The sequence below is a fragment of the Talpa europaea genome (genome assembly GCF_964194135.1).
Source record: "Talpa europaea genome assembly, chromosome: 8".
Lineage (NCBI taxonomy): Eukaryota > Metazoa > Chordata > Mammalia > Eulipotyphla > Talpidae > Talpa > Talpa europaea.
This window is the reverse complement of record NC_140075.1, coordinates 38,451,902-38,476,814: the sequence shown is the minus strand read 5'-3', so window position 1 is coordinate 38,476,814 and position 24,913 is coordinate 38,451,902. Positions and strand designations below refer to the sequence as shown.

At 41.6% G+C, this 24,913-nt stretch overlaps 1 protein-coding gene across 2 annotated transcripts in view; it reads right to left on the bottom strand.

The window, feature by feature from the left end:
* Nucleotides 1-24,913, bottom strand: part of GALK2 (galactokinase 2) — a gene marked incomplete at both ends in the record, with an annotated part of 112,531 nt that overhangs the window by 16,336 nt on the left and 71,282 nt on the right. For both annotated transcript variants that reach the window (XM_084239900.1, XM_084239899.1), the window contains 2 exons: nt 14,564-14,774; nt 24,383-24,535. In XM_084239900.1, coding sequence (XP_084096026.1) covers nt 14,564-14,774; nt 24,383-24,535 — 364 coding nt within the window. The remainder of the gene's footprint in view (nt 1-14,563; nt 14,775-24,382; nt 24,536-24,913) is intronic.

Below are 24,913 nucleotides of genomic sequence, written 5' to 3'. Positions count from 1 at the left end.
TTTAATCTTTTTCTACTGCACATGTCACACAAAGGGTGTAATGGAGAACCCCCAGTTCATGTGCAGCCACAGGGATGCTTTCTTAGCCCACGTGGTATTTTTCAAATTGGAAATGTTACATAAAATCTGAATTACCACTTTCCCTTGAAAACCAAAAGATCTGGCAATACTAAATCTGCATTCTTGTGCAGCAACAGTAAGCTGGAGTTGAAGAGCAACTACCCCTTTTAGACAGGGCACACATGCATTTTATTTCCACGGAGTCCCCACCATTTCCAGTTATGTGCTGCTCAGCCTGCCTCATGAGTTTAAATGCCTTCCTGGTCCTTGTATGCATCTGCTTGTGGACTCCATCACCTGCCTCTAATAGGAATTCTTGGCTAGAGAAGCAAGGCAAACCAACCAGGTAATCATGTCACAATGAGCTACTATTACTGTTACAAAAAAAAAAAAAAAATCACCTCCTTTAGGTATACTGACAGCCTGTATTGAACTAAAGTCTGTCTTCTCACAACTTCTACTCTTTGGTCTGAATTCTGTTCCCCAGGCATATGTAAATACAAGACAGCCCTTGAGAGGTCTGAAGAAGCTCTCATGTCATGTGTTTTTTACACATTGATGATGATTTACTATGTGCCAGTTTTAATACTAAGAAAACAAAAATTTTTAAGATAAGTTCTTTATCCTCAAGACGTAATAGTCTAGCAAAACACAAGTACTGGGAGAATGTAAAGAAAAGGGAAGCCTGCACACAGTTGGTGGGAATATAAATTTGTGTAGCTACTATGGAAAACATAAAAAAATTAAAAATAAATTACCACATAATCTAGCAATGCTACTTCTGAGTATATATCCCAAAGAATTAAAATCAGCATTCCCATGCTCATTGCAATAATTAAGACTGTGGAAGCAACTAAACCTACATTGAAAGGCGAATAAATAAAGAAAAGGCAGTATACATATACAATAGAATGTTATTCGGTCTTAAAAATGAATTCTGCAAAATTTAACACATGTGTGGAACTTGAGGACACTATGCTAAGTGAAGCAAGCCAGACACGTAAAGATAAGTTACTGCATGATTCTACTTATGCAAGATAATTAAAATAGTCAAATTCATAAAATCAAAGTCTGCAACGTGGCTACCAGTACCTAAGGCAAGGGGTGGAATTATTAATCAGCAGGCATAACAGTTCAGTTAAATAGGATGGATAAACTCTAGATTTGTTGTATAATATTGTACTTAGAGTCACAATACCATACTGTATGCATAAAATTTGTTAAGAGGATAGAATTCACGTGAAGAGTTTTACACAATAAAACAAAAAAAAATTGAAGTAATAGTCTACTAGAAAGAAACTAAATAATAACAATAAAGGGCAGCAGATGGTAAGGCAGCTCTTTGCAGCTAAAGTAGAAGCATAAAGACAAGAGGGTGTCCAACTGTGGGTTAACCTGAAAGCAGAATCTGAGACAAAAATTTGGATGCAGGTACCAGGAATCCAGGGAGCAGAAGCAATGGAGTAAGAAAAGTGATATTGGGGGTGGGGGAGCCAATAAAGGGTGCTTCATGAGCCAGTTATCACAGTAGAGAATTGGGACTCAGTTGCTGGAGTGGGAGGGATGGGAGGGGTGGGTGTCTCCCTGAAGAATCATGTCAAATGTGTCTCAAAATGGGCCCAGCAGAGGATAGGAAGGCTGAGATATTTATCCACGATACTCCTATTGTTTGTGCACCTCCCGGAGAGGTAACTTCACTCAGATGAGCCTGGCAGCACAGCTACCATCAGTGACTCTGGAAAAGGTCCTAAGACAACAAAGAAGAGACCTAACTATTAAGCTGCTAGCTCGACATGCCTGTTGGAAATCAGGAGGGATGAGGCAATGAACAGTGATCCTGACCAGCACAGAGGAGCGGAAACCAGCTGAGTCTCAGAAGCCGAGAAGGTGTCCAGCAAACCAATTAAAAGGTGGAGTATAGAGCATAGAACAGAACTGGGAACTTAAAACAAAACAATGACAGAGATTAAAAATCATGAGCTGTTTTTACAAAACCATAGTACTTTGATGTGATTGCAACATAAATGAGGATGAAGAAAAGAAGTAACAGGAAATATGAAGAGAAAATTGAAGTGACAGAGGCCAGATCATGAGGCCCTTGTATGTCAAGCTAAGGTGTTTTAAGTTGTGTCCTATAGATAGGTGGTTCTTGGGTTAGGGTTATAGAACTTTTTGAAAATCAAATAAAAGATATAGACCCTTTGCCCCATCTAAACACATATATATCCAAAATTCTACATACAGTACAATATATATACACACACAGATTCCATGAAACTATCCTTGGATCCAGGTTAAGAATTCCACTTAGGGCCTCCTTGGTGGTACAGTGGGTTGAGCGCTGCGCTGTGAAACTGTCCGCAGCCTCTGCAGTGCCAGTTCGATCCCCGCCGGCTGGGGAGAATCCCACATGCCGTGGCAGACCTTTCCTGTCTCGTCCGCTGTTCCCCTCAGCAGTGTATTTCTGTCGCCTGCCTGTTCTGCTCCCTGCTCTGTCTCTGGTAATCTCTCACCCTCCCGTGCCTCTGGCCTATACCCCAGCTCTTGTATAAAAAAAAAAGTTAAAAAAAAAAAAGAATTCCACTTAAAAATAAGAAACCATTACAGGTTTTTAGCAATTAAAGCAGTGAGGATTCTTATTTGTAAACAAAAGAAATCTATATGGAATAACAATCAAAAATGAATGTATTTTAAAGATACTAGCGAGTTCACAAAATCCACTAGGATTACATATTCTTATTTTTTATCAGAATGTGAGAACCAGGCAAAATGGGTCAGAAGCCAAGGGAGGTACAGTGAGGAACACTGCAAAATCCTAACGCAGTGACTGGACAGTGTGGTGTCTAGAGTGCATTGGTCTGCAAACATTTTTTCAATGGACTTCGGCCTATTGGATTCAAAGCCCCGAAATAAGCCTGTGCCAGGGCCCCAGGGCAGTCTAAGGAAACTTGCTCATATAGGTGACAAACTGTGAGATGCAAAGCTGACCTCTCAGCTTCCATTATAGAAGGCAAGACCCTCCCTCAAATCAATATACACACGACGGGAGATTTCTTAGGAAAGTGGCCTGCTTGCTAGGTATAACACCCAGCAGGTGTTAGAATTATCAAAATTTTGAATTATCAAAATTTTATTATATTTAATCTTCTCCTCTCCAAATTAACCAGCTACTTCATTCATAAGATGTACTTTCAAACCTCCTTCCACTGATTCTCTTCTGAACACATTTAGTCTGTGTATACCTTTTGTTAGGGTTTCACCCCCACTTTGTCCTAAGAATCAGTCTGAGCAGTGCAAAGTAAAACTGGACCACTGCCTCCCTCATTCTCAGTGCAGTGAGCTCCTTAATGTAGCCCCATATCATCAAACTGCGTAAAGGTTGGTTGACTATGGAAGAACACAGAGCATTGATTTTTCAGCCAACACACCAAAAAAGTGATAAATAGTTTGCTCACCAGATTTAGCATGGACAAAGATTTCATCTCAGGATAATCAATCAAAACAAAGTAAATAAATATGCTGGTTGGGGAGAATTGGAAGTCGTTACTCTGGAAGTTTATAATTAATCTTTCTGAGACTCTTATACCCCAAAATACTTTCCCACTGTTTGGGTGAGGGGCTAAAAGCAGTTGTGGCTTTCACTGTCTTTGCACAATCATGTCACTGCACGCTACTGGCCAACTTCTCTGCAAAACAGAAAGCTCCACTGGGCTAAACCAAGAGTTGTTTTCCAAGAACAGCAATCCAGAGGTGGATGGGCAAAACCACTTCAGAATCCACTCCGGAGTCCTCTGTTTTCCTATGCAGCAAAGTTATAATAAGTCTCTGCTCTGAGGCATAGAATCTTTGGAGTATTTAAGTAATAGAATGGAAAAACACCATATAATCCTCATTGAAGTTGGACTGTGGTTTCAAATTTATTTTCCTAGTAATAATATTTTTCATAAATGTTAAGTTTCTGAAATGGTCAAACCCACAAAAAATAAACTGCTGTTTTCAGCCACATTAGTATCCCATTCCCATGCTGCAAAGACTAAATTAAATTAACATTTTACATTCAAAAGGAAAAAAATCCTTAACTACCTGCTTATAAAAGTAAAACCACTGATGAAAAAAATATATATGCACTTTCAACACAAACCACATTAGTCCATGGAAAACGACATTCCAAGAGGCATTTGTGGATATTTTCAAAGCCACAGCATAATGCCATCTTGTACATGGAGAGCAACGGCACCCCACATGTTTACAGCTTCCCTTTCTCAGATTTCCAAGGACGACAAGACACAGCACTGTCTGCATCATAATAAACTACTCCTCTAATCTTGAAAACTTTGCCTCACTTTTTCAGTAGTCACATACGCATACACACGCACGTGCGCACGCGTGCACACACACACACACACGCATGCATTTTATACTCTGGCAATACACAAAGCTCCTGCTAACTCCTGGGCTATTCACATGCTAAGCTGGAGTCCATTGCTCCCTTTCCTCTCATTCTATACTCTGCCTTCCTACTTTAGGCTCTTATCCCATATCTGAACAGTTGCACTACCTTCTAACAACTGTCCCTCTTATCTCTAATCAACCTGTATAGGTTACCATAATAAACTCCCCAGATTGCCATTTTGATTGTGGCATTTCCAAATACTTCATTGCGTCAAACGCTGGCATAGTTTGCCATTGTCCCAGCCACCAAGACACACAGAGTCCCCTGGATGTACCTGATCCTTCCCTATCTCTTGTAGTGTGTTGCTTCCACCCCTTGCCTGAGCTACCCTACTCTATCACTGCCTGTGTGAGAATGGAGGCCCTGCATCAGTATCCGTACAGAGTGGAATCCAATCCATAAAAGCCCACATGCCACCTCTTCCAAGAAGCTCTCCAAGAATATTCCAGTCACTCATGACCGACTTTCCTTCTAAATACAGTTACTTCTTTAGGAGGGCAGGGACTGTGCCTTCTTCATTCATCCCCTTAGAACCTTGCAGAGGGTCTTGAACAAAGCAGATTCTTAGTCAATGCCATCTTCGCACTCCCAAGCCGTCGGCAAAGGGAGAATCCGAAGCCGCTTCCTGAATGAGCCACACTTCTTTTTTTTTTCTTTTTTTTAAATTTTATTTTTATATTCCCCATTCAATTGCAACCCCCTTATTTTGACCCCATTCCCTCCTTTCCCCGCCCCCCCCCCCGCAGTGTGTCTCTGGTTCATAGTTGTTTGTTGATTTTGATTTTTACTTTCTTATAGTTATTCTTTTTCTTGGTCCCTTACTTAAGTTTTCTAGATTCCTGCTATGAGTGAGACCATCCGGTATTTTTCTTTTTCTTTCTGCTGAATGAGCCACATTTCCACGTTTCCCTCTCTTCCTTGAGGAAACCGCTTTCTTGTTAACTTCCTAAAACTCCCCCAAAACTTGGTCTTAGAAAAAGTGAAAGGTGCAGACAATCTCAAGTCACTTGAAAAGGAGCCCAGGGAGTTGGGAGCCTGTCTTGGCCAATGCAGAGCTTAATGAAGGACTCTGGAAAACAATGGTCACAGCTTGCTCAGAGCTGGCCTGTCCTGGCTGTTTCAACATAAAAGGGACAGAGTTCTTTTCTCTCAGGTTTGTCCCTCTAATTGAACTACAAGGAAAACATACAAGAGAACAAAAAGGGATGGAGAGGCAAAGGAGAAGTCAGTGGCCTTCGGAGAGGTAACTTGTATATTTCCATCAGAACATATTAGCATTTTATTGTTGTCTTTCCACGAAATGCTAAATAAATTACGGCAAGCATTATGCTAGCTCCCTGATCACTAATGCACTCCCAAGCACAGTGCCGGAATAATTGGCCCTCAATAGAGTATTTGTTGAGAATAAAATATTCCTTCTGTTTACTTTTATTATTCATTTGTTTGCCAATAGGATCAAAAAGTAGCAATTTACCAAATTACCACAAGAGTTTGGTCCAGTGAGATGTTATGTCATCTGTCGTGAGAAAGATCCCATTGGAGTCCCCGGGCTGTGGGCCAGAATGTGCTTTCGAGAGGTGTGCAGTGAAGCAGACCAGGACGACGGGGCTGTGCACACGGGCACTGGCATAAGGGAGCTGAGTCATGTGCTAAATGAGGCCTCCTGGTAATTTCCTCACGGCAAGCGTTCAACACGCTGCATCGACACCATAACCTAGACTCTCCAAATGTGGTGTAGTGTCAGGGAAAATCAGAGAAGTTTGCTTTCACAGCCATCTAATGAAATGCCCCTGTGTTCGGAGTGAGTAACTGTAACTGGTGCCACCCTGGAAAGCTCAATGAGGAAGCTGCTAGTTCAGAGTCGCCCCTGATTTCTAATGTGTTTACGGGGCTCCCCAGGGGCCAGGGTGGGAAATAAAACGTCTGTGGTTTCTCGGTGTGTGTGTTTATTTGCTCCTCTGTGAACAAGCTCTGGGTGCCCAGCAGGCTCTCCCGCGCTGGCAGACTTTTTCCCCTTCTCTTCGTCCATGTGACCCTTTCTCTTTTCACCTTCATGCCCTCTGTCCTCTTTTCCTCTAAGACAAAAATACAGACATGAAACCTATACCTTGTCTCTTGTGTTCATCCAGTAGCCTTTTATATTCCTTATCCTTGGAACACTTTTTAGAGTTTCTAATCCTTAAAGGCTACATTGTATTGCTGTCATATGTAGGTGGTCTCTGGTCTTTTTTGACATTTGCATGGGGGGCCCTTGAGAGAATAAGGACTTTCCAACAGCAGAGAGATCCTCAGGGGCCTAAGGTGTTCATTCTTCAGGTCTCTCTCACCTCATTTCCTCTTAAAGACAAGAACCATCTTCATCAAGCTTTTTCTTTTTAGCTATGTAACATCCTTGCCCTGGACTCAGAAAGAGGCCCTGAAGAGTTCTCATCTGGAAATCAGCAGCATGAACAACAATCAGTTGAGATCCCTTGTGGTTAAAACTGTGAATGTCTCTGCAGACACAATGGATCATCTTTTTTTCTTTTTTTGCATTTTAAAGTTAGATTTATTAGATGATAGGAAGGGAGAAGACGCTTGCACACACACACACACACACACAACACACAGGTAAGGAGCTGGAGGATCATTATTTTCTTGTCATTAGTGGTGTGTGGCAAGCCTGCTAAAAGTCACTGGATCCGGGCCTCCTGGTGGCACAAGGGGTTAAAACACAACCTATGAGGCTGTCCGCAGCCACTGCAGCAAGAGTTCGATCCCCGGCCAGGGAACAACCCACATGGCGCAGCAGACCTCTCCTGACTCACCCACTGCTCCCCTCAGCAGTGTATTTCAGTCAGTCTGCCTGTTCTGCTCCCAGCTCTGTCTCTGGTGAATCCTCTCACCCCCACAACTCTGGCCTCTAGCCCAGCTCTTGTATGCATAAATAAATAAATCTTAAAAAAATAAATAAATAAAAGTCACTGGATCCATGTAGAGTTACTTCCACATGTTACTTCATGTGGAAACAAACTGGAACAAACCTACCTGGGGAAGAAGCACACATTTTCTAATTTAGTAATTCTTATTAGGCCATGTTCTTCCACCTGAAGCTACACGTCTTTAAAAAAGAATGAGGACATTATAAGTAAACAGCTAATACCACACAGAAGGAGATGTTTTCCAGGACCATGCCCTCAGATTCTAGAGAGACAATCTCCTGAGAAAAGACTCTGAACTCTACAAGACAGAGGAGGCAGGGATAAACCACCAGGACTAAGGAGGTTTTCTCCAAAGTGCGTATCAAATGCCAATAAGAGAGGAAAGTGTGACATAAAGAGAGATCACGGTGTATCTAATTCTTAAGTGAAAATAACTAGGAATTTGGCCCAAAACAATATTCATGGTCCCAGCTGTCTGGAAAGAAATCTCAAATTCATACTTTTATATGAGAAAGTAAATTGGTCGTCACCAAGATGTGATGGGGTGAGACGCACAGGACTAGGAAGCGTGGGTGGCATTAGGGCTGTTACCAAATCCTCGAATTCTTGTTATACTTGGTAACACTGTCCTTCCTGCCCCTTTGGTGTGCAGCACATCCACGTGACTTCCTTGAGCCAATGAAATGAGAACAGTAGTGACTGTCATGCTCCGGCAGAGGTTAAGAGCCAAAGAGTGATTAGCAGCATTCCCTTCTTCCAAACAGTGATCGTGGACGAACTGAGATGGTACCCCCAGAGTCCAGATCCCTGAGCATTCCAGATGAATAGAGCCCTTGACTGATTTGTGTTGGATATGCAGAGAGGGCAGGAAATAAACTTTCGTTAACAGGGTTACTGACGTCCACTGTCCTCAGATCTGCAGAAGTCTCATTCTACTCAAAGCAGAGTGTCTGATAAATTCATGGCTGAGCCTTTCAAGATTTCCTCTCTCAAAAGGTAGACACACATCCATGATAAATGGAAACAAAGGGAATACTGAATAATATCAATGCAAGCTGGACTTAAGAAAACTATCTCTATTTAAAAGCTTAACGATTGTCCTTTTCCTTCCCATCACTTGAGGCAGTCATGAATGGCAGGGCCAGCAAGTCAGAGTCCAAAAGGCAGGAGGGTCTATACAGGTAGCCAGGAAGTGCAAGATCAGGCTCACAGAGGCTGGTAGGGTTGAGACCAAGGTGATGATCAGAGCTGAGTACGGGGTATCTGGAGGCAGCTGGAGCAAAGAAGGTAGCTGGCAGGGTTGGAAGACCAATGTATGGTAAGTGAATTGGTCAGGCTTTTATGCTGCTAGCCTCTGTGGCTATCACCTGCGGCCTTGAATGCAGGAGATTCTTGGGAGGTGGGCTCAGGGCACGCAGGCCTGATTGTGGACACCTGGAGTGTGGTGTGGTGTGGGCGTGCTTAAGTGGACACACCTGAGCCTGGAGGCTGAGGCTATAAGGGCAGCGTCTCACAGAGCCAAAAGTGGCTACGCCGGAATGGCTGCAAGAGGACGGGTGCCTACAGAGAGGCAGGACCATGAGACAAAACCAGAGAGAGCCCCAAGAGAAGAGTAAAGATTCACCCAGGGACTGGGAGGATCCCGGCGCCCCTACCTGCCCCGTGCTTGCTGGCACTACAACCAGGTACAAAGGGTTGGGGGGGCTGATAACTATTCCATCATGTGATAGATTAGGAGTGTGGGGGAGGGCAGGGAGAAGGGGCAGTAAATGCCTGAATTAGAACATGTATTCATGACAGTTTACAATCTAGAAAAGGCTATTTTACCAGGTACTCTGAACATTAGAATCATATTAATTAAAAAAGTAGAGCAAATGTTTTCAAAGTATTTGGAATGGTGCTTGACGTATAGTAAGTGCACAATATTAGACACTCATATCATCATTATTAATGCACATGAATAGATATTTTTTAAGGCTAGATGTAACCACCCTTTGACTGCATTCTTGAATTGGCCTCCTACCTATTACTTCTCCTTAGGAACAGAAGAAAATGTAATTCATTCATTTAGCAAAAACTTGCTATAACCACAGGGAGAGGAGGCACAAAACAAAAACCCATTTTCAAGGATAAAAATGCTGTAGGAAGATATTTGTACATCAGTGGTCAGATAAGAATTACTCATGATAGCCAAAATGTGAAAATAAGCCAGGTATTGAGTGAAGAAACAATGGGCTATATCCATACAATGGAATGTTACTCAGTCTTCAAAAGAATGAAAGCTAAATGAGCCAGACATAAAATTACAAATATTTACATGAAGTACCCAAAGTTGTCAAATTCAGAGAAACAAGTTGTCAGGAGTTAAGGGAATGAGGAGCTTTAATGTTACAGTTTCAGTTTGGAAAGATTACATTTTGGAGGTGGAGGGTGCTGCTGGTTGAGTATACCTAATGCCACTGAACTGTGTATTTGAAAATGCTTAAGATGCTACATTTTATGCTAAGCATATTTAATCGCAATTTTAAAATAGAATGAAAAAATGCTGTTGGACAAGCTGTCCTCTCAAGGCTTATTTCTGGATAACATCTTTATGGTAATTACGACGTGTCAGCTCCCGATAAGGCTGGACAAAGTGCTCTCAGCTTGCTCTCATACCTGCAGATATGATGAGCTATATCAGGAAAGTAGATTTGCCTTTTTCCCTCCCCTGGAAGTATATAAGATTCTCCCTGCAACTGAAATCTCAACACAAAGGAACAACTTCCCTCAAGAGAGGAAAACTCTTTAGAAGAGAGGATCAGAGTGTCTGACACAGGTTAATGTTAGTCTCTTTGGTCTCACACTTCACCCATCCTGCACTACTGCCCTATCCAAAGCACATTAACTCGAGAAACGAGAATTTCAGCGTTAGAAGGTACAGAGTATGAAGGGCTGGTAGAACTCATAGGATCTTTCTGGGCCCATCTCAGTCGAAGATGGCCAGGAATATTTAAGGTTACTGCAGGAGTCAGCTCCTCCACAAAATGGACCTTCAGAACTGGATTCATTTTAGCTCATGACTTTAGAGATCACAGGATGCAAACAAATTACAGCAACTGGCCAGCACTTTGTCAGCATGTGGTCACAGGCAGTTAGGAATCCACAGTCATAGGTACTGACATTCTGATGACTGTGACTGATGGGGCGGTGGGGAAGGAGCAGTTGAAATTGATATAGAGTATCTTCAGTTATCAATTAAAAAGCAACCACTTGTTAAGACGACAGTGATACACAGACATGGAAAGGCTGTGCTGAGAGCGCTACCTAATTAAAATGAACAGATGTTCCTGATAACGTGCTTCTGAAGAGTGGTATAAATAAAGGCACATGGAGTGTGCCGATCATAGACTCTATCCCGCTGTCCTATAGCCTTTCCCTGGTTGTAGCAAGAGCCTCCAGGGACTTTTATTCTGAGAAGTGGTCCACTCCTCCGAGAGACAGACCACTGCCAGGCCAGGTCCCACCCACCCTGTATCGCCAGTCTCCGCATCCTTGCCAATAGGTTGGTTACCATCCCCTTTCACTGCCAAATGAATTGTATACTGATACTGTTTCAATGTAGACATTTCCCAATAAACCGTATTGTGGTTATATGCATTAGCCTTGAGTGGTGTAGGAAACCTTTCTGCTCTGACGGAAGTTGGCACTGATATAACATCCATGCAATGAGAACCATGTCCAGCCCATCACGGTGTTGGGGACTCCTAAAGGAATGTTCCCAATAAATTCTCCCTTTCTCGAAAGAGTGCTCAACCCACCTGACCCATTCTCTCCCTCATTTTCCACTCAGTTCTTCATGGACTCATGCTTGTTCCCGGTGTGTGTCCTTAGCTCACCTTCTGTGCTGGATACACATGCCTGTCTCCCCTGACCTTCACCTTTTCCTCCGGGGTCACAATTTAAGGAATGCTCTTCCCAAATCAGCTTGGCCCCTGAACCTCTAAACACCCAGACACTAAATCACACTTTTAGATGATTCTCACCTGTGGGGAAAACTTGACAAAAAATCCTATTTTTTCCTAATCATTTCCTAGTGATGGTAGATATTCTAAACAATATCTAAAGGATTTGAGGATTGCATGTACATATGTGTGTTTAATTTTAATGAACTCTGAGCATTCCTAAGGCTAATTAGTAGGAATTTGTAGAGCGATTGAATATGGATCTTTGAGAGTGTGCCTGGTTTGGCAGAGGTTGGAGGCCACAGTTTGACTGTAAACAATCTCTCCCGATCCTGTTACTTTCAGGGGTTCCTCTCCCAGCTCGATTCATTTCCAGGTAAAGAAAGCAATGTTGTCATAAAGAGAACATCACATCCCATCCCCCTTGGAGAAAGGAGTGGATTCCCATGATGGGAAATGTATTCTAGTGGAAACCAAGCATGTTATAGTGTAGGCACCTGGAAGAAAGGGCGGGCGGCACCCTTCAGAATCCTCTCCTGGAGGAGACTGTCCTCTTTGCCTGCACTCATGCACGTTAAGTACAGGGCCACGTTCATCTTCTAAAGGGTTAAGAGAAACATTTGCTTACGGCAAGCATTTATTTAACACCAATGAAAGCACAGACTGAGAAGGACCAAGGCAAAGATATAAAAAGATTTTAAATCCCTAAAGTTAAAACTAAATGTCAACAGGCCAACTGGAAATTTGGCTGAGACTAGATGGCAGGATACAGAGAGTAAATCAAGTGACATTAATCTAGGAGCGCCTAGAATCCCACAGGCCGATTTATGTTCACAGGGGTTTCAACTTATATATTTCAAATGTGAAAAGGGAAACACTTTGAGGATGACAAAATTACAACATGCATTTATTCACTCAACATAAATTTATTGAGTGCAAGCAAAACAAACAAATTATAGAAAGTGATACAAGTGGGTCAGTAAGAAATTATTTTAGATAAGTAGGTAAAATTCATCATGCATCATTGGGACAAAAACAATGAAATCTTATTCTTTGGAAAGAAAAAATCTTAAATATAGCAAAACATGGACTGTATCAGCAAATTATCCTTTGTGTTTTCCAAAGCTTTCTGGGAAATTATGCAAAAATTGTTTTTAAACAGGGGAAGAATGGTAGATGTAGAACAAAAAAGAACTCAGATACAAAGAAAAAGAAAAGGTTGTGGATTAAGATGGATAAAGAAAATTTAAGAATTGTATTGACCTTAGACAAAAGAAAGGTTAAGAATTTGCAAACCCAATCATAAATGTAGTAAGTGAAGAGGCTCTAATCCAGGCGATTTGATTTCATCTTTGGTCTACTGCCTCTCTAGAGTAGAGGTCAGCAAACATTTTCTGCAAAGTACCAGATACTGAATACTTTAGGTTTTGTGGACTATGCAGTCTGTGTCATGACTACTCAGCTCTGCTGTTGTAGTGTGAAGTAGCTAGCCAATACATGGTTGCGTTCCAGTAAAAGTTTATTTTACCAAAAGGGGTAGTAAGTCTGATTAGCAGTTTGTTCATCCCGATCCCAGAGACACATAAATGCTCATCAAATTCAACTGGATCTGACAATGTTGGAAACCAAAATCTTCACCCTGTCCTCAAATGATTCCCTTATCTTAATTTAAAAGTGTGAGTATACTTGTAGCTTTTAAGATATCACTATGCAGGCAAATCCACTGTAGAACTTCTATGGTCAGTTGGAGAACTGAGTTAATGGGATGGAAATGAAGCCCTGAGGTTGATCTTTCTGCTAAAAAAACTATGAACATATATTGAAATTTTCTGGGGACCCTGCCCCTCGTCTAGCGCACAAAGCTATCTTCACAAGATCAATTCTGCGAGCAGAAATCTGCTGCCTGAACAGAAAGCCAGTCTTTTCACATGCACTGACAAAAGAGCCAGGTAAAAAAAAGATTTAATAGTGGGTACCAAATCTATTGTACCAAATAGAGGTACAAAATATACCTCTAGAGCTCATTCTTTAGCAAGGAAAGCATTAAATCCTACATTACATTACTCCAGCATCCGCATATCTTTAGGTTGGGACAGTTTAGAACTAAAACCACTCCTATCAAGAATAACTACTTTTTTTTTTTAAGTTTTTTTTAATTTATTCATACCAGAACCGGGGTACAGGCCAGATGCGCGGGAGGGTGAGAGGATTCACCAGAGACAGGTAAACAGAACAGGCAGACTGACTGGAATACACTGCTGAGGGGAGTAGTGGGCGAGACAGGAGAGGTCTGCTGCGCCATGGGGTTGCTCCGAGGCCAACAGGGATCGAACCGGCACTGCAGAGGCTGCAGACAACTTCATACCACTGCGCTCAACTGCCTGCACCACCAGGGAGGCCCAAGAATAACTACATTCTAATGTCAATGACTCATTATTCTTACCTACATAGACTAAATTCAAATTTGTGTTTACTGGAACAGCTCTCAGAGAGTAAAATCAGTCAGAACACTTCCCGGGTCCATATCCTCACTTTGTTATCAAATAAACTTTGTCTCATTACCCTTGAGACTTTAATTTCCATAAACAAGACTAGATGTCCCTGACCAGTAGGGACTTTCCACAAGTTAACCTTTACTCTTGAGAAAAGCAGTCACTCCAAGGCTCCTTCCCTTGTCTCCAAACTTTACCTTGCCTTCATTCCTGATTTTGTCAGTATAAATACAAAATTATTTTAAGGCAGCAGGCAAATAGAAAAATCTTTCACACTAAAGTAGGCAACATGTTTCACCTTAAGCAGCAAAGACTTCCTGGCTTTCCAGAGTGGCTTTCTGCTGCAGGATGAGCACGGCTCTAAACTAGACTTTTTTGTTTCCTTGGTCTAATAATCAAAAAACTGGGTAGGAAAACAAAGATGAAAAAGGAGAATCTTACTAAATTATGAACTTTTGAGGGCAGGAATCACGTGTTATTTACCTTTATGGTCATTATGCCTAGCCAGAATACCCTGGCCAATAGCAGATCAGGAAATGTTTGGTGGTGAATAAGTAAGTTTGTCAAAACATACATGGTCTCCAAATCCCCTCCAGCATGCTTAAAAATCAGCAAGATCCACGGGGAAGTTGGAAACTTTCCAAAAGCAAGTAGGGGAACAAACTCTACCCTCACTCTCTCCAGCAGACTCACCATCTTGAGTGTTTGGAGTCAGGATTTGGGTCTGGAGCTCCTGCAGGCTAATTCCCAGACATCTGCAGACCTCCTCAGGACTATAGGGCTCAGGGTGAAAGACCTCCTCTGTGATCAGTAGCATTTCTTCCAGGGTGACCCCCAGTTTGGCCTGTACCTCCTCCAGACGCAGTACTTTATCCCACTGCAAGTTTTTGTACTTAGCCAGGAGCTGCAAGTTCAAACCAAGATAATAGTCAGCTTTCACTTCAAAATCTGATATGTACCATTTTAATTAGAGAAATTCAACTTTAAGCTGTTTTTTCCATTCAACCTATCCAAATTTCCCACCATTGCTTGAAAATGCACACTGGGTTCAGATGTTTGGAATTAAACATGCCTGTGTGACACTCACAGTCTAGTTAAGTATTTGTCCTTAAAAAAAAAAAAACTAATCCCCCACTGATTATTTTGCCTGTCACCACTTTCCCTCAGGGCATTTCTTTGAATCATTTTGTTCTTTTATCCCTATTCAGTTATCCCTAACACACAGCTCTCTATAAAGACTACAGAAAACTATTCAAATCTCACATGACCTGGGTCCTGAGGTGGACACTGTATACCCGATTTCATTAAAGCACTTCCTGTTTACCACATGTCTCTTTGAAAATTGCTAATGAATTTAAGTATCTGGGCGTTTGGAGAAAAGTCCCAGATTTTAAATGAAAACCTCATTGGTGACCTTATGAAAAACTACTTCATTAGGTTGCTGGTAGTAGGAGAGCAGCATGTTTCTTCACCCTCAAGACAAGAGTTTGGCTCCAACTGCATCCTGAGACAACCCCCCCTTGCCAATCTGATGAAGAGGGTTAAGTACAAACCAAACCTTTACAACCAGGTTTATTCAGGAGAATCCCTAGCCAGATCCTGTTTCTCTCATTCTCCCCAAACTACTGACTAAACTCTCTGGAGTGTGACCATCAAAACAGCAGATTTCTCTCATCATGAGGTCTATAAAATTCATTCTCTGGGTGTGAAGACAGCAGGTGCAGAGAGTACAAACAGCAAAAAGAAGCTAGCAACACCAGGGAAACCAGCTTCCAAGGAAATGTGCATCTGATTTAGTCTTCTATTATACATATTATTTGATTTTGTTTCTTTTCTACAGGAGGCAGGGTTTACCAAAAGATCATTATACTTCAGTTAGGGCCACTCACTTCTGAAGAATGCTAATAACATAAGTCCTTATATTCATTAATCCTTTTTTTTTTTTCAAACTCTGGCTCATGTTTTTTGAAAGCAGTTAATGAATTTATGACAAAAATGGGACGAGACAATAGTATTATATTTTTCTGTTCAATGATTTCACAGAACGTGGGGCCATTTTTAAAGCTAGAACACAAGATAATACCTCCTGACCTTGTTTGCTTAGTACATTTAGTTCGTTTTTATATGTGGACTGAGACCTCCACAGATTAATTCATGCATTGGTTCATTCAAGTCATTCATCTATGGTCTGTTTTCCAATGTATTCCAAAAATAATTTGAGAAACTTAGAAAGATGTACATAAAACAAAAGAAAGATATACAATGTTTATTTTCTAAAGAAAAGGAGCTGAAATCAATCTAGAATGATACTTTCTCAAAACACAGATTCAAATCTAACTGAGGTGAGCAATGAAGCTAGCAGAAGTAATGAACACTTGTGTAGTGCTATATGGTTTTAAATGTCTTTTTTATCTCAATTCCAACAATCCTGTGAGACAGGTATTCTTAGCTCTATTTAGATGCAAGAAGAGGTAGGCTTGCCCATAGTCACCCAACAAGTAAGAAACTGAGTTGGAGAGTTCACTTAGGTCCTATACTCCTTCTGTCTTCCTCAAGGCCAGATTCTCAATGACGTATGGCTGATGTCTATGTCATGCTACTCACATTAGTTCAAATCACTACTCAAGTCTTAGAAATGGATTTCTAAGCCCAAACTAAGGTTTGTGTTAGAAGTGAATATTCCAGTGATTTTAAACACTGTGATAGATGGGCTCCTTCTGAAAAATGGAGAGTGGAGAATCTTCCTAAAAACCTTTCAGTCAACCATGATCTCCAAGTCCCGATCTCTGGCCTCACTTAAAACAAATCACACTGCTTCAGGCACTTGTTCCCAGGAAATTGGGCCAGGGATGAGTAGGACAGAAGTCGTGAGAGACGCGCACAGCCCACAAGGTTGTTTTCAAGGTAGCCTCCCCCGTGTGCTTTTCTTGCCTACGCAGAAGCACTAACACACAGACGGTCACATCCCCTCCTGCAAAATCCCTGTTTGCTGTTGGGACCACTTAGGCCTCAGCTGGAACTTTCACACAGCTAATTTGGTGTGTATTTTAATTAAGAATGAAATCTACCACATGTCCTCAATGACAGCTGCATGACCATAGCTGCCGAAAAGTGCACTACTTGTGGGAGTAAAATAGGAAAGCCGCTTAAGCCCTTTGAAATTTGGCTCAGGAAACAGAAAGATGACTTGCAGATGAGGGAAGTGGGTGGGGAAGGAAGATCGCTGTAACTCAAAGACTGAACTCGTTGAGGGAATTTGCCACTTGCGGCCCGGTGACTGGCCTACTTCACATTTGGAAAGCAGGGTTGTGAGTCAGGGATAGGGGGTATTTCATCACAAGTTCCTCACTCAGTAGCAGGGTGGGGAAGGAAGGGCACACCATCCTTTGCCAACAGGCACCATTTTCTTTTCACCACTGCAAGCACTGGATATTCATATCAGATACCAATCCAGGGTGGTTCCTGAGCTACCGTGATGTGCAGACAAGAAAGGAGGCAGCGAGTACATTGTCTCCCGTCACCGAAATAGGCAGATTAATGGTGCTAGGAAACTTTTTTCTCTCAGAAGCTGGCCCTGAAATAGAATTTAGTGGGAGAGGGTGATTCTAAGAAGCAATGGTAGAGGAGTAGAAGGTGAGATAGAAAGAGAAACCAACGCGAGGTGCACTGACAGGTGAGGCTGGGCCTGTAGGGTCCTTTGGGACCTACCAGTATTTATAAACTTCAGAGGTGTTCGAACAATACTCAAGAAAGCTGTTTACCCAATAATGCTCACTCATCACTGGTCAAGGACTGCTTCCCAGGATATTGGTTCCTGCTACTACAGGTTATTCAGGAGCAAACTCAGAGTTGACCTGCAGCCAGAAAAAGTCCTCAGTCTGAGAGGGTTGCTGGAGCTTCCCGTAAGAGGGTGTGAGAGTAGCATGCCAGACCATGGGAGTCAGATGCCTGTGTGTCAGGACTATTTCATTGTATTTGGCAGTATTGACAAATCAATGGATAAAGTACCAAGTCTGCTCCAACAGATCAACAAAGGGTAAACTTTTTAACTCTTTCTCTGAGTTCACTTTAAAAATAATTCATTCAAAAAGTTGTTTCCCACACGGCAGAAGCAGCTGTGGTGTTGTATTTGGTTATATAAATCACCCGAGCTTATTTTTGAAATTTAAAAAAAAATAACATAAAAGTTTGAAGGTCAAAAGAAAACACAGAATAAAAAAACAAAAAGCATCTGTACACACCCCAATGGGATAATCACCAACCGCCACTTTGCTATTCATCCAATTTATTTATACATACTTTACGCAAGCCTACACACAGAGAGTGTGACATCAATGGAATCACACACAGCCATTCTTATGGTAGGCAGGTTTTTTTTTGTTGTTTTTTTATTTGCTTCTCTTTCCCTCATCCCCTTCCCACTATGTATGGCCATTTCTCAGTATTCCTCACCAGTTGCGACTTCTGTGTCCATGTGCCACACATAATCAGCATGAACACAGTCACCACACTGACCTTCCCCAATGGCAGACATCGCCACTGTCCATGTTCTCCATATTAGTTTGCAGGCCACAGAATAAATCTTCAGGCACACACACAGCTGTGCAGAACAGACCTGCTCTCGTCCTCAGTGCACACACAGCACAGGCTCTTTTCTTCTAAGGCACCCCAAGCGTCGTGTCCTGGATTTCATCCATACCTAGCTTCTGAGGGGAAGGAATGGGAGCTAAGACAGACCTGGACTCCTGAGCTTGGTACGAATCACAGCCCACCTTGGCCTAAAATGCCCAGTATATTAAATGGGCCCTTAATGGCAACTTCACAAGCTACCATGAAGATTAAATAAGATAACAAGAACACCTTTCCTGCTCAAAAGCAGCACTCTGTGAGGGTAGTTTCCATTCCTCCCTGTATTCCCCCACCTCTCTAGCTACTTCTTCTCCCTGACATCTTTTCCCATGTCTTCAAACATAAACAGACATCGCCTGTATTAAAATTCCTTGTTCCTGAAGTTATCACTCTCTATTTCTCCCTCTCTTTCATGGTCCACAACTAGAATGAGCGGACCATAGTCATGACGTCCAGGCCCTCAGTAACCAACTATGGCCTTCCAAAGACCCTTCCTTATCTTCACTCCTCCTTCAGAGCCACTGGGTTTTTCTCAGTCCCCTTAATCCTTAAGGAAGTAGTGGCTTCTGGCACTCTTCAGCAGCTACCTTTTCCAATTTCCCTATTTTACTGAATTTTCCTGGTTTGCCTCTCATCTCTCTGGTCCTTCTGCCCATTCCTTCCATGATTCATGTTTGTCCTTTCAGTATTTAATTGAAACTATCTCCTACATTTAACCTCTGGCCTTCTGACCTTCTCTAGTCATATTCTTTCTCTCAGCAAACCAAACCTAGCTCTGCCTTTCAACTATTATCTCAAAACAAACACATCTGAAGGCTAATACCCCTAACAAAAAAAAAAAGATTCCAAACTCAAATTTCTAATCATTTAGAAGAAAATTTCATAGGGAAATTTCATTATCTCCCTCTTTTCAGTCAGCTTCCATCCTACTTCACCAAGCCTATCAGTGGCTGCGTTCTGCTTTCCATCCATCACGTCAGCTTAAAACTGCAGTCCTGACCTCCGACCCAACACTTTACCTCCACTCAGATACATGTGCATGCAATGAGTATTTACTCAATGAGTCCCGACTGCTTTCCAGGATCTAGACAGACAGCAGCGAATAAAGCATTCATGGCCCCTGACCTCATGGAGCTCACAGTCAATCCAAGGATACAGATGTTAAAAAATAATTACACAGTGAATGACTTAACCCAATTGCGATAAACTGTTATAATGGAAAAACACAGGATGTGGTAAGAGCATGTGAAAGGACACTTAACATAATGAGAGTGGGGAGGGTGGTCAGGGAAAACTTACTCAAAGTAACTGTATCTGTGCCAAAAGGAAGACAGAAACTCAACCCCAGAGAGCCTCATACTGGACCCTTCACCAGGTCTAGTCACAGCTTCTCTCATACCCCTCCCTTTTTTATCCCATCCTCACTGACACTCTAAGTCACACTTCTCATCAACCAGCACAAATGTTTCTGCTGCCAGATTAATATTTCTAAAATACCTTGCTAACAAAATCAGTGGCTCCCCACCACTCCAGGACCAAGCTTGGGCAGTCCCTAGCACAGCACCGAAGGCCCTGCTACAATCTGGTTCCACTAAACACATCAATCCTATTCCCCAATATGTGTGTCCTCTGCCCTGCAGCTTGGACTGCCCAGTCTCTGAACACCCCACACTAAAGTCTTGGCAGTGTGTGTCCCAATGAATCAACAGACTGAGTGAAATTGGCCACATTCTTGGGTATTTGGTTTTTCTCCGCTCAAATTCAAGGGAACTGCCAAAACCCAGAGAGTATTATGCCTACTTCTCACATTCTACCACTAGACAGAGAGTAAGTTCCATATTGACCACTAAGTGGCCGGAGCTAAAAAATCCAGTGAGTGATGGGCACTGACCAGACAGGCTCTTATAAAAAAAATCCCTGTAAATCTTCCTTGAAGTGTTGAAGGACCACATGAAATTCTCTCCTTCATTACTTCACATGTTGCCACAAGTTGCTCAGGGAATGCAAAACAGCATAACTTCCCTTCCCTTTCTGACTTCCCGTAATCCTTATTATCAGCATCACACATTTTATCCCACAATATAATCGAGGGATACTCTCTTTTATAGACAGAAAACACTTAAGGAGAAGTTTAAGCACTGAATATGTATAAAATATGAAAAATTTTGTGCTCGTTAAAAATTTCTGGTCACTGTTAATTTAAGAATATATAAATATGCTTCACTTAAAAGTATCACTTACGCAAGTACTGAAATCATTATAATTCTCTATTGAGTTTTCTTTGAAATGCTTTTAATTTTAGTTCAAATGGCTCTACAAGACTCTGACTTTTAAGGAACCTGCATCAATTAGTTTTTGGAAGCTGCTGGAAAGAAGGAGAGGAGAGAGAGGGAGTGAGAGAGAAAGGGAACTTGAGAATAGAAGAAATTATCCACATTAACATAAAACAAAGTTATCTTTATTGGTTTAGTGAAGTTCCCCGTGCTAAGCAGATATACTCATTTTCAAAAAAGGAGCTTGGTAAGATAGAAGGAGAGAGAAAATACGTGTTATTCATTACAAACATACCAGACCCAGTTCTAATCAGTCTCACTTTCAAAACTATCCTGATTAACCAACCATTTTACCACTGACATTACATTTTTATTGTCTGAAACAATAGAAAGTTTATCCAGCTTGGGACAAGCTTCTTTACTTTTTAACACGGGTGTTTATTTCCCATTAATGAGAACATTTCCAAACAAAAATTATATTCATTCACATGTGGCCAAAAAAATGGAAGAATAGAACCATACTGTAAGGCAAGTACACTGAGAAGAATTTCAGCCCATATTTCTAGACAAAGCATATCCCTGACATCACTGTCTATATGTGAAGTTCGCGTGCACAGTTAGAACTTCATTTCCCTGTTACACAAGCTTGAATTTTAGTAATTTGCAGCAATATGATTGAGAAAACTTTTTCTACCTCAATAAAGTCTTTTATTTTTCTTCCATATTTTGATAGAAAAAAAAAATGAGACTATTCAGCCAGTGTGTTTCACCGACACCATTTGGAATGAGTGTGTGTTATAAAGTCAAATTCAGAAGTCAATTTTGTGGACCAAAAAAGTGCCTCTAGGGCTTCCCTGGTGGCGCAAGGGGTTAAAACACAACCTATGAAGCTATCCACAGCCACTGCAGCATGAATTTGATCCCCAGCCGGTCAGGGAGCTACCCACATGGCACAGCAGACCTCTCCTGACTCGCCCGCTGCTCCCTTCAGCAGTGTATTTCAGTCATTCTGCCTGTTCTGTGCCCCACTCTGTTTCTGGTGAATCATCTCAACCCCCACACCTCTGGCATGTACCCCAGTTCTTGTATGCATAAATAAATCTTAAAAAAAAAAAGGTACTTCTAAGACACACAAAGCGTTACACAGTTAAATTCGGTGAACATTTTCAAGAAGAGGTTTATAGCTACAACTGCTTCCAGAAGACATGTCCTTGTTCTAGCTAACTCTCAAAAGACATCCTTCCATCCTGATACTTTTCAATACAGAGATTCGGAACCACAATTTTATTTCTCACTTTCTTCTTGTACCTTTAAAAGAAAGTAGTCACAACATGGACCCACTTCCTATGCCTATGCCGCATACTTGTTTTGGCTCACCTCATAAAGGGTATCTAATTTCGTGATAAAACTTTGAAAACAATTGTGTATGTCTGAGGTCTCCTCAGGAAGGCAACACTTACTCATCAACCTCAAGATAAAACATCAACAAAAATAAGCCCTCAAACAAATAAGACACTAATTTCTTCCATCTTCTGAAAGAGGAAGCTGGTCCTAAAGCAAAACAAGTTCACTGAAGCCTTGATATTGTACAGTTTACTGGCCTATTGCTTCATATATGTGTACTGAGCTGATAGCGTGTATAGTTTAACAGCAAAACATTAATACATATTTTAGAAATCATCTAAATAAGCTCCAAATTAAAAACATTTACATCATGGTTTAAAAACATTTAATCCAAAAATTGTCTAAGAGAAAATCTTTTATTTCTTGAATCATCCTATCTCTACTCTCCCTAATTTTACTACTGCAGTGGGTGGGAATGAGGAACCAATGGTAAGTAAGTCACAAGGGATAATGACACCTTAAATATTTCTATGGTAGTTAGTCCAGCGCTGGGCACATAATAGGCATTTGGGGAAAAACATGAAATAGAAAAAAATAAATAGGCCAGGGCAGGTAACACAGGGGGCGTGGTCATTCATTTATCCAACAACTGTTTACCCTGTGCCTACTTCAATCTAAGCACGATGCCAGGCAGGAGGGATAGAAGAGTCAACCAGATGGGCACAGTCTTGGATTGTGGGTAAAATAAAACAGGAGAGAGGAGACAGACATTGAACAACTATGCTAAATGTCATAACTGACAAGTGCAAGCACTGTGAAATATTAAGGGGGCCCGAACTTAGCCTGGAGACAAGGAGTCAGAGAAGGCTTCCCAGAGGACATTTAGGCTGAGACATCCAAGGCGGGGTGGGTGAAGAATGTTCTGGATATGTGCCAAGTCTCTGAGTGAGAAGGAGCATCATGACTGCAGTGTAAAAGGAGTGGGAGTGCTTGGAGGGACGAGGATGAGGTGTGCAGGCATCCGACTTTGCAGGGCTCGTTAGGTGGTGACAAGGACTTTTTATTTTATTCCAATGAAATGGAAAGCTTTTGAAAGGCATTAAGCAGGGAAATTACCTGATCAGATTTAAATTTCTAAACATCATTCTAACTGCTATTTCAAGAATGACTGGAAGAAAGCACAATGGAGCACCTGACTCAGAATTCACTCCCCCAGCTCCCAGCTTCAGTCTCTCCAACTTTCTAGTCAGATCATGTGCCATTCTGAATCACTTTTTGCAGCAGCTGATTACATACCACCTGACAATATACTAACAATTTCCTGTTCAGGTCTCCCCAATTTTAAGTCTGTTCTCCCTATTATTATGTTCTTTAAAAGATAAAAGGACACTGCATGGCCTCATGCTGTTAGGGATACAAGAGGTATTCAATGAACACCTCTATGCAGATTTAAGGCTTGACTGGCAAGGGTCTTCTAAACTATACAACAGAACTGTCAAGACTCCCTTCAGGTTTGTGTTTCCCTAATAAACATGTAGAGTCTTTTTAATTTTTTAAAGATTTATTTATGCATACAAGAACTGGGGTACAGGCCAGAGATGCGGGGTGTGAGAGGATTCACCAGAGACAGTGGGGAACAGAACAGGCAGACTGACCAAAGTACACTGCTGAGGGGAGCAGCGGGTGAGTCAGGAGAGGTCTGCTGCGCCATGTGGGTAGCTCCCTGGCCAGCCAAGAATCGAACTCGTGCTGCAGAGGCTGCTGCGGATTGCTTCATAGCACAGTGCTTAACCCCTTGCACCACCAGGGAGGCCCTAAACATGTAGAGTCTTACACCATCTTTAGGGTGATCTTTAGGGTCATCACTGACAATGGCCCATAGAAAAGTGGTACATCTGAGAGGACCAGAGGTTGATACTGCCTACCACTTTTGTGAAGAAATACTTCAGCTTTCTTTGTTGAGGAAACTAATCACTTCTCATCAATTGCCCCCATCTATCATTCTCCAGCTATAGAACTAACCCATGGCCTGTGCTTCATAGATAGAGGCTGTTCTCTTCCTCCCAAGAAGAGGGACCCTAATTTCCAAGGAAAGTGCAGAGCACATAATTAGGTTTATTTATCTCCTGAATTTGGAATAAAATTGCTGTGTGCCTGAAGACCTTCAGCTAGAATGCTGTTACAATCAGAATGTTGCTGTAAATTTTAGGTAAAGTAGAACAAAGAGTAGGATAAGAAAAAGCCTACTGGTTTGCCAAGTTCATACCTTTGCAGCCAGCCGACATTCCATCACCCTGATATTGAAATGGGAAGTTGCTGCCTTATTCATTTCCACACAACTGTTGGCAATCACAAACACTGCTCCACTTGGGAGTTTCACATCAGTTGCCCTCAAAGGACTAAATTCTATCAACTTGGCCTATAAGAAGAAAAGTGACAGATGAGCTCTAATGTATTGGGATTCAGAAAATGGTCAATCATGTTTGCATATATTTACCTTAGAAAATTTTTCTTAAAAATGATTCCTCCCATTCAAATATTATTTATTGACTTGTAGGCTTTATATAGTAGGCGATAGCAATACAACACTGAACAAGACAAGCAACATTCCTGCCCTTACAGAACTTATATTCTGCTGGGAAGGACTATCATATAGACCTACATTTCCAGGATTTTTAAAATAGTATCAGAGCACAGAGCAATATCTAGAAACATAGTTGAAGCACACTAAGAAGATAGAGTCTGGTGTAGGCGCCTGTGAAAAAAGCAGGAGATTTAAATTGAATCTTAATGGTTG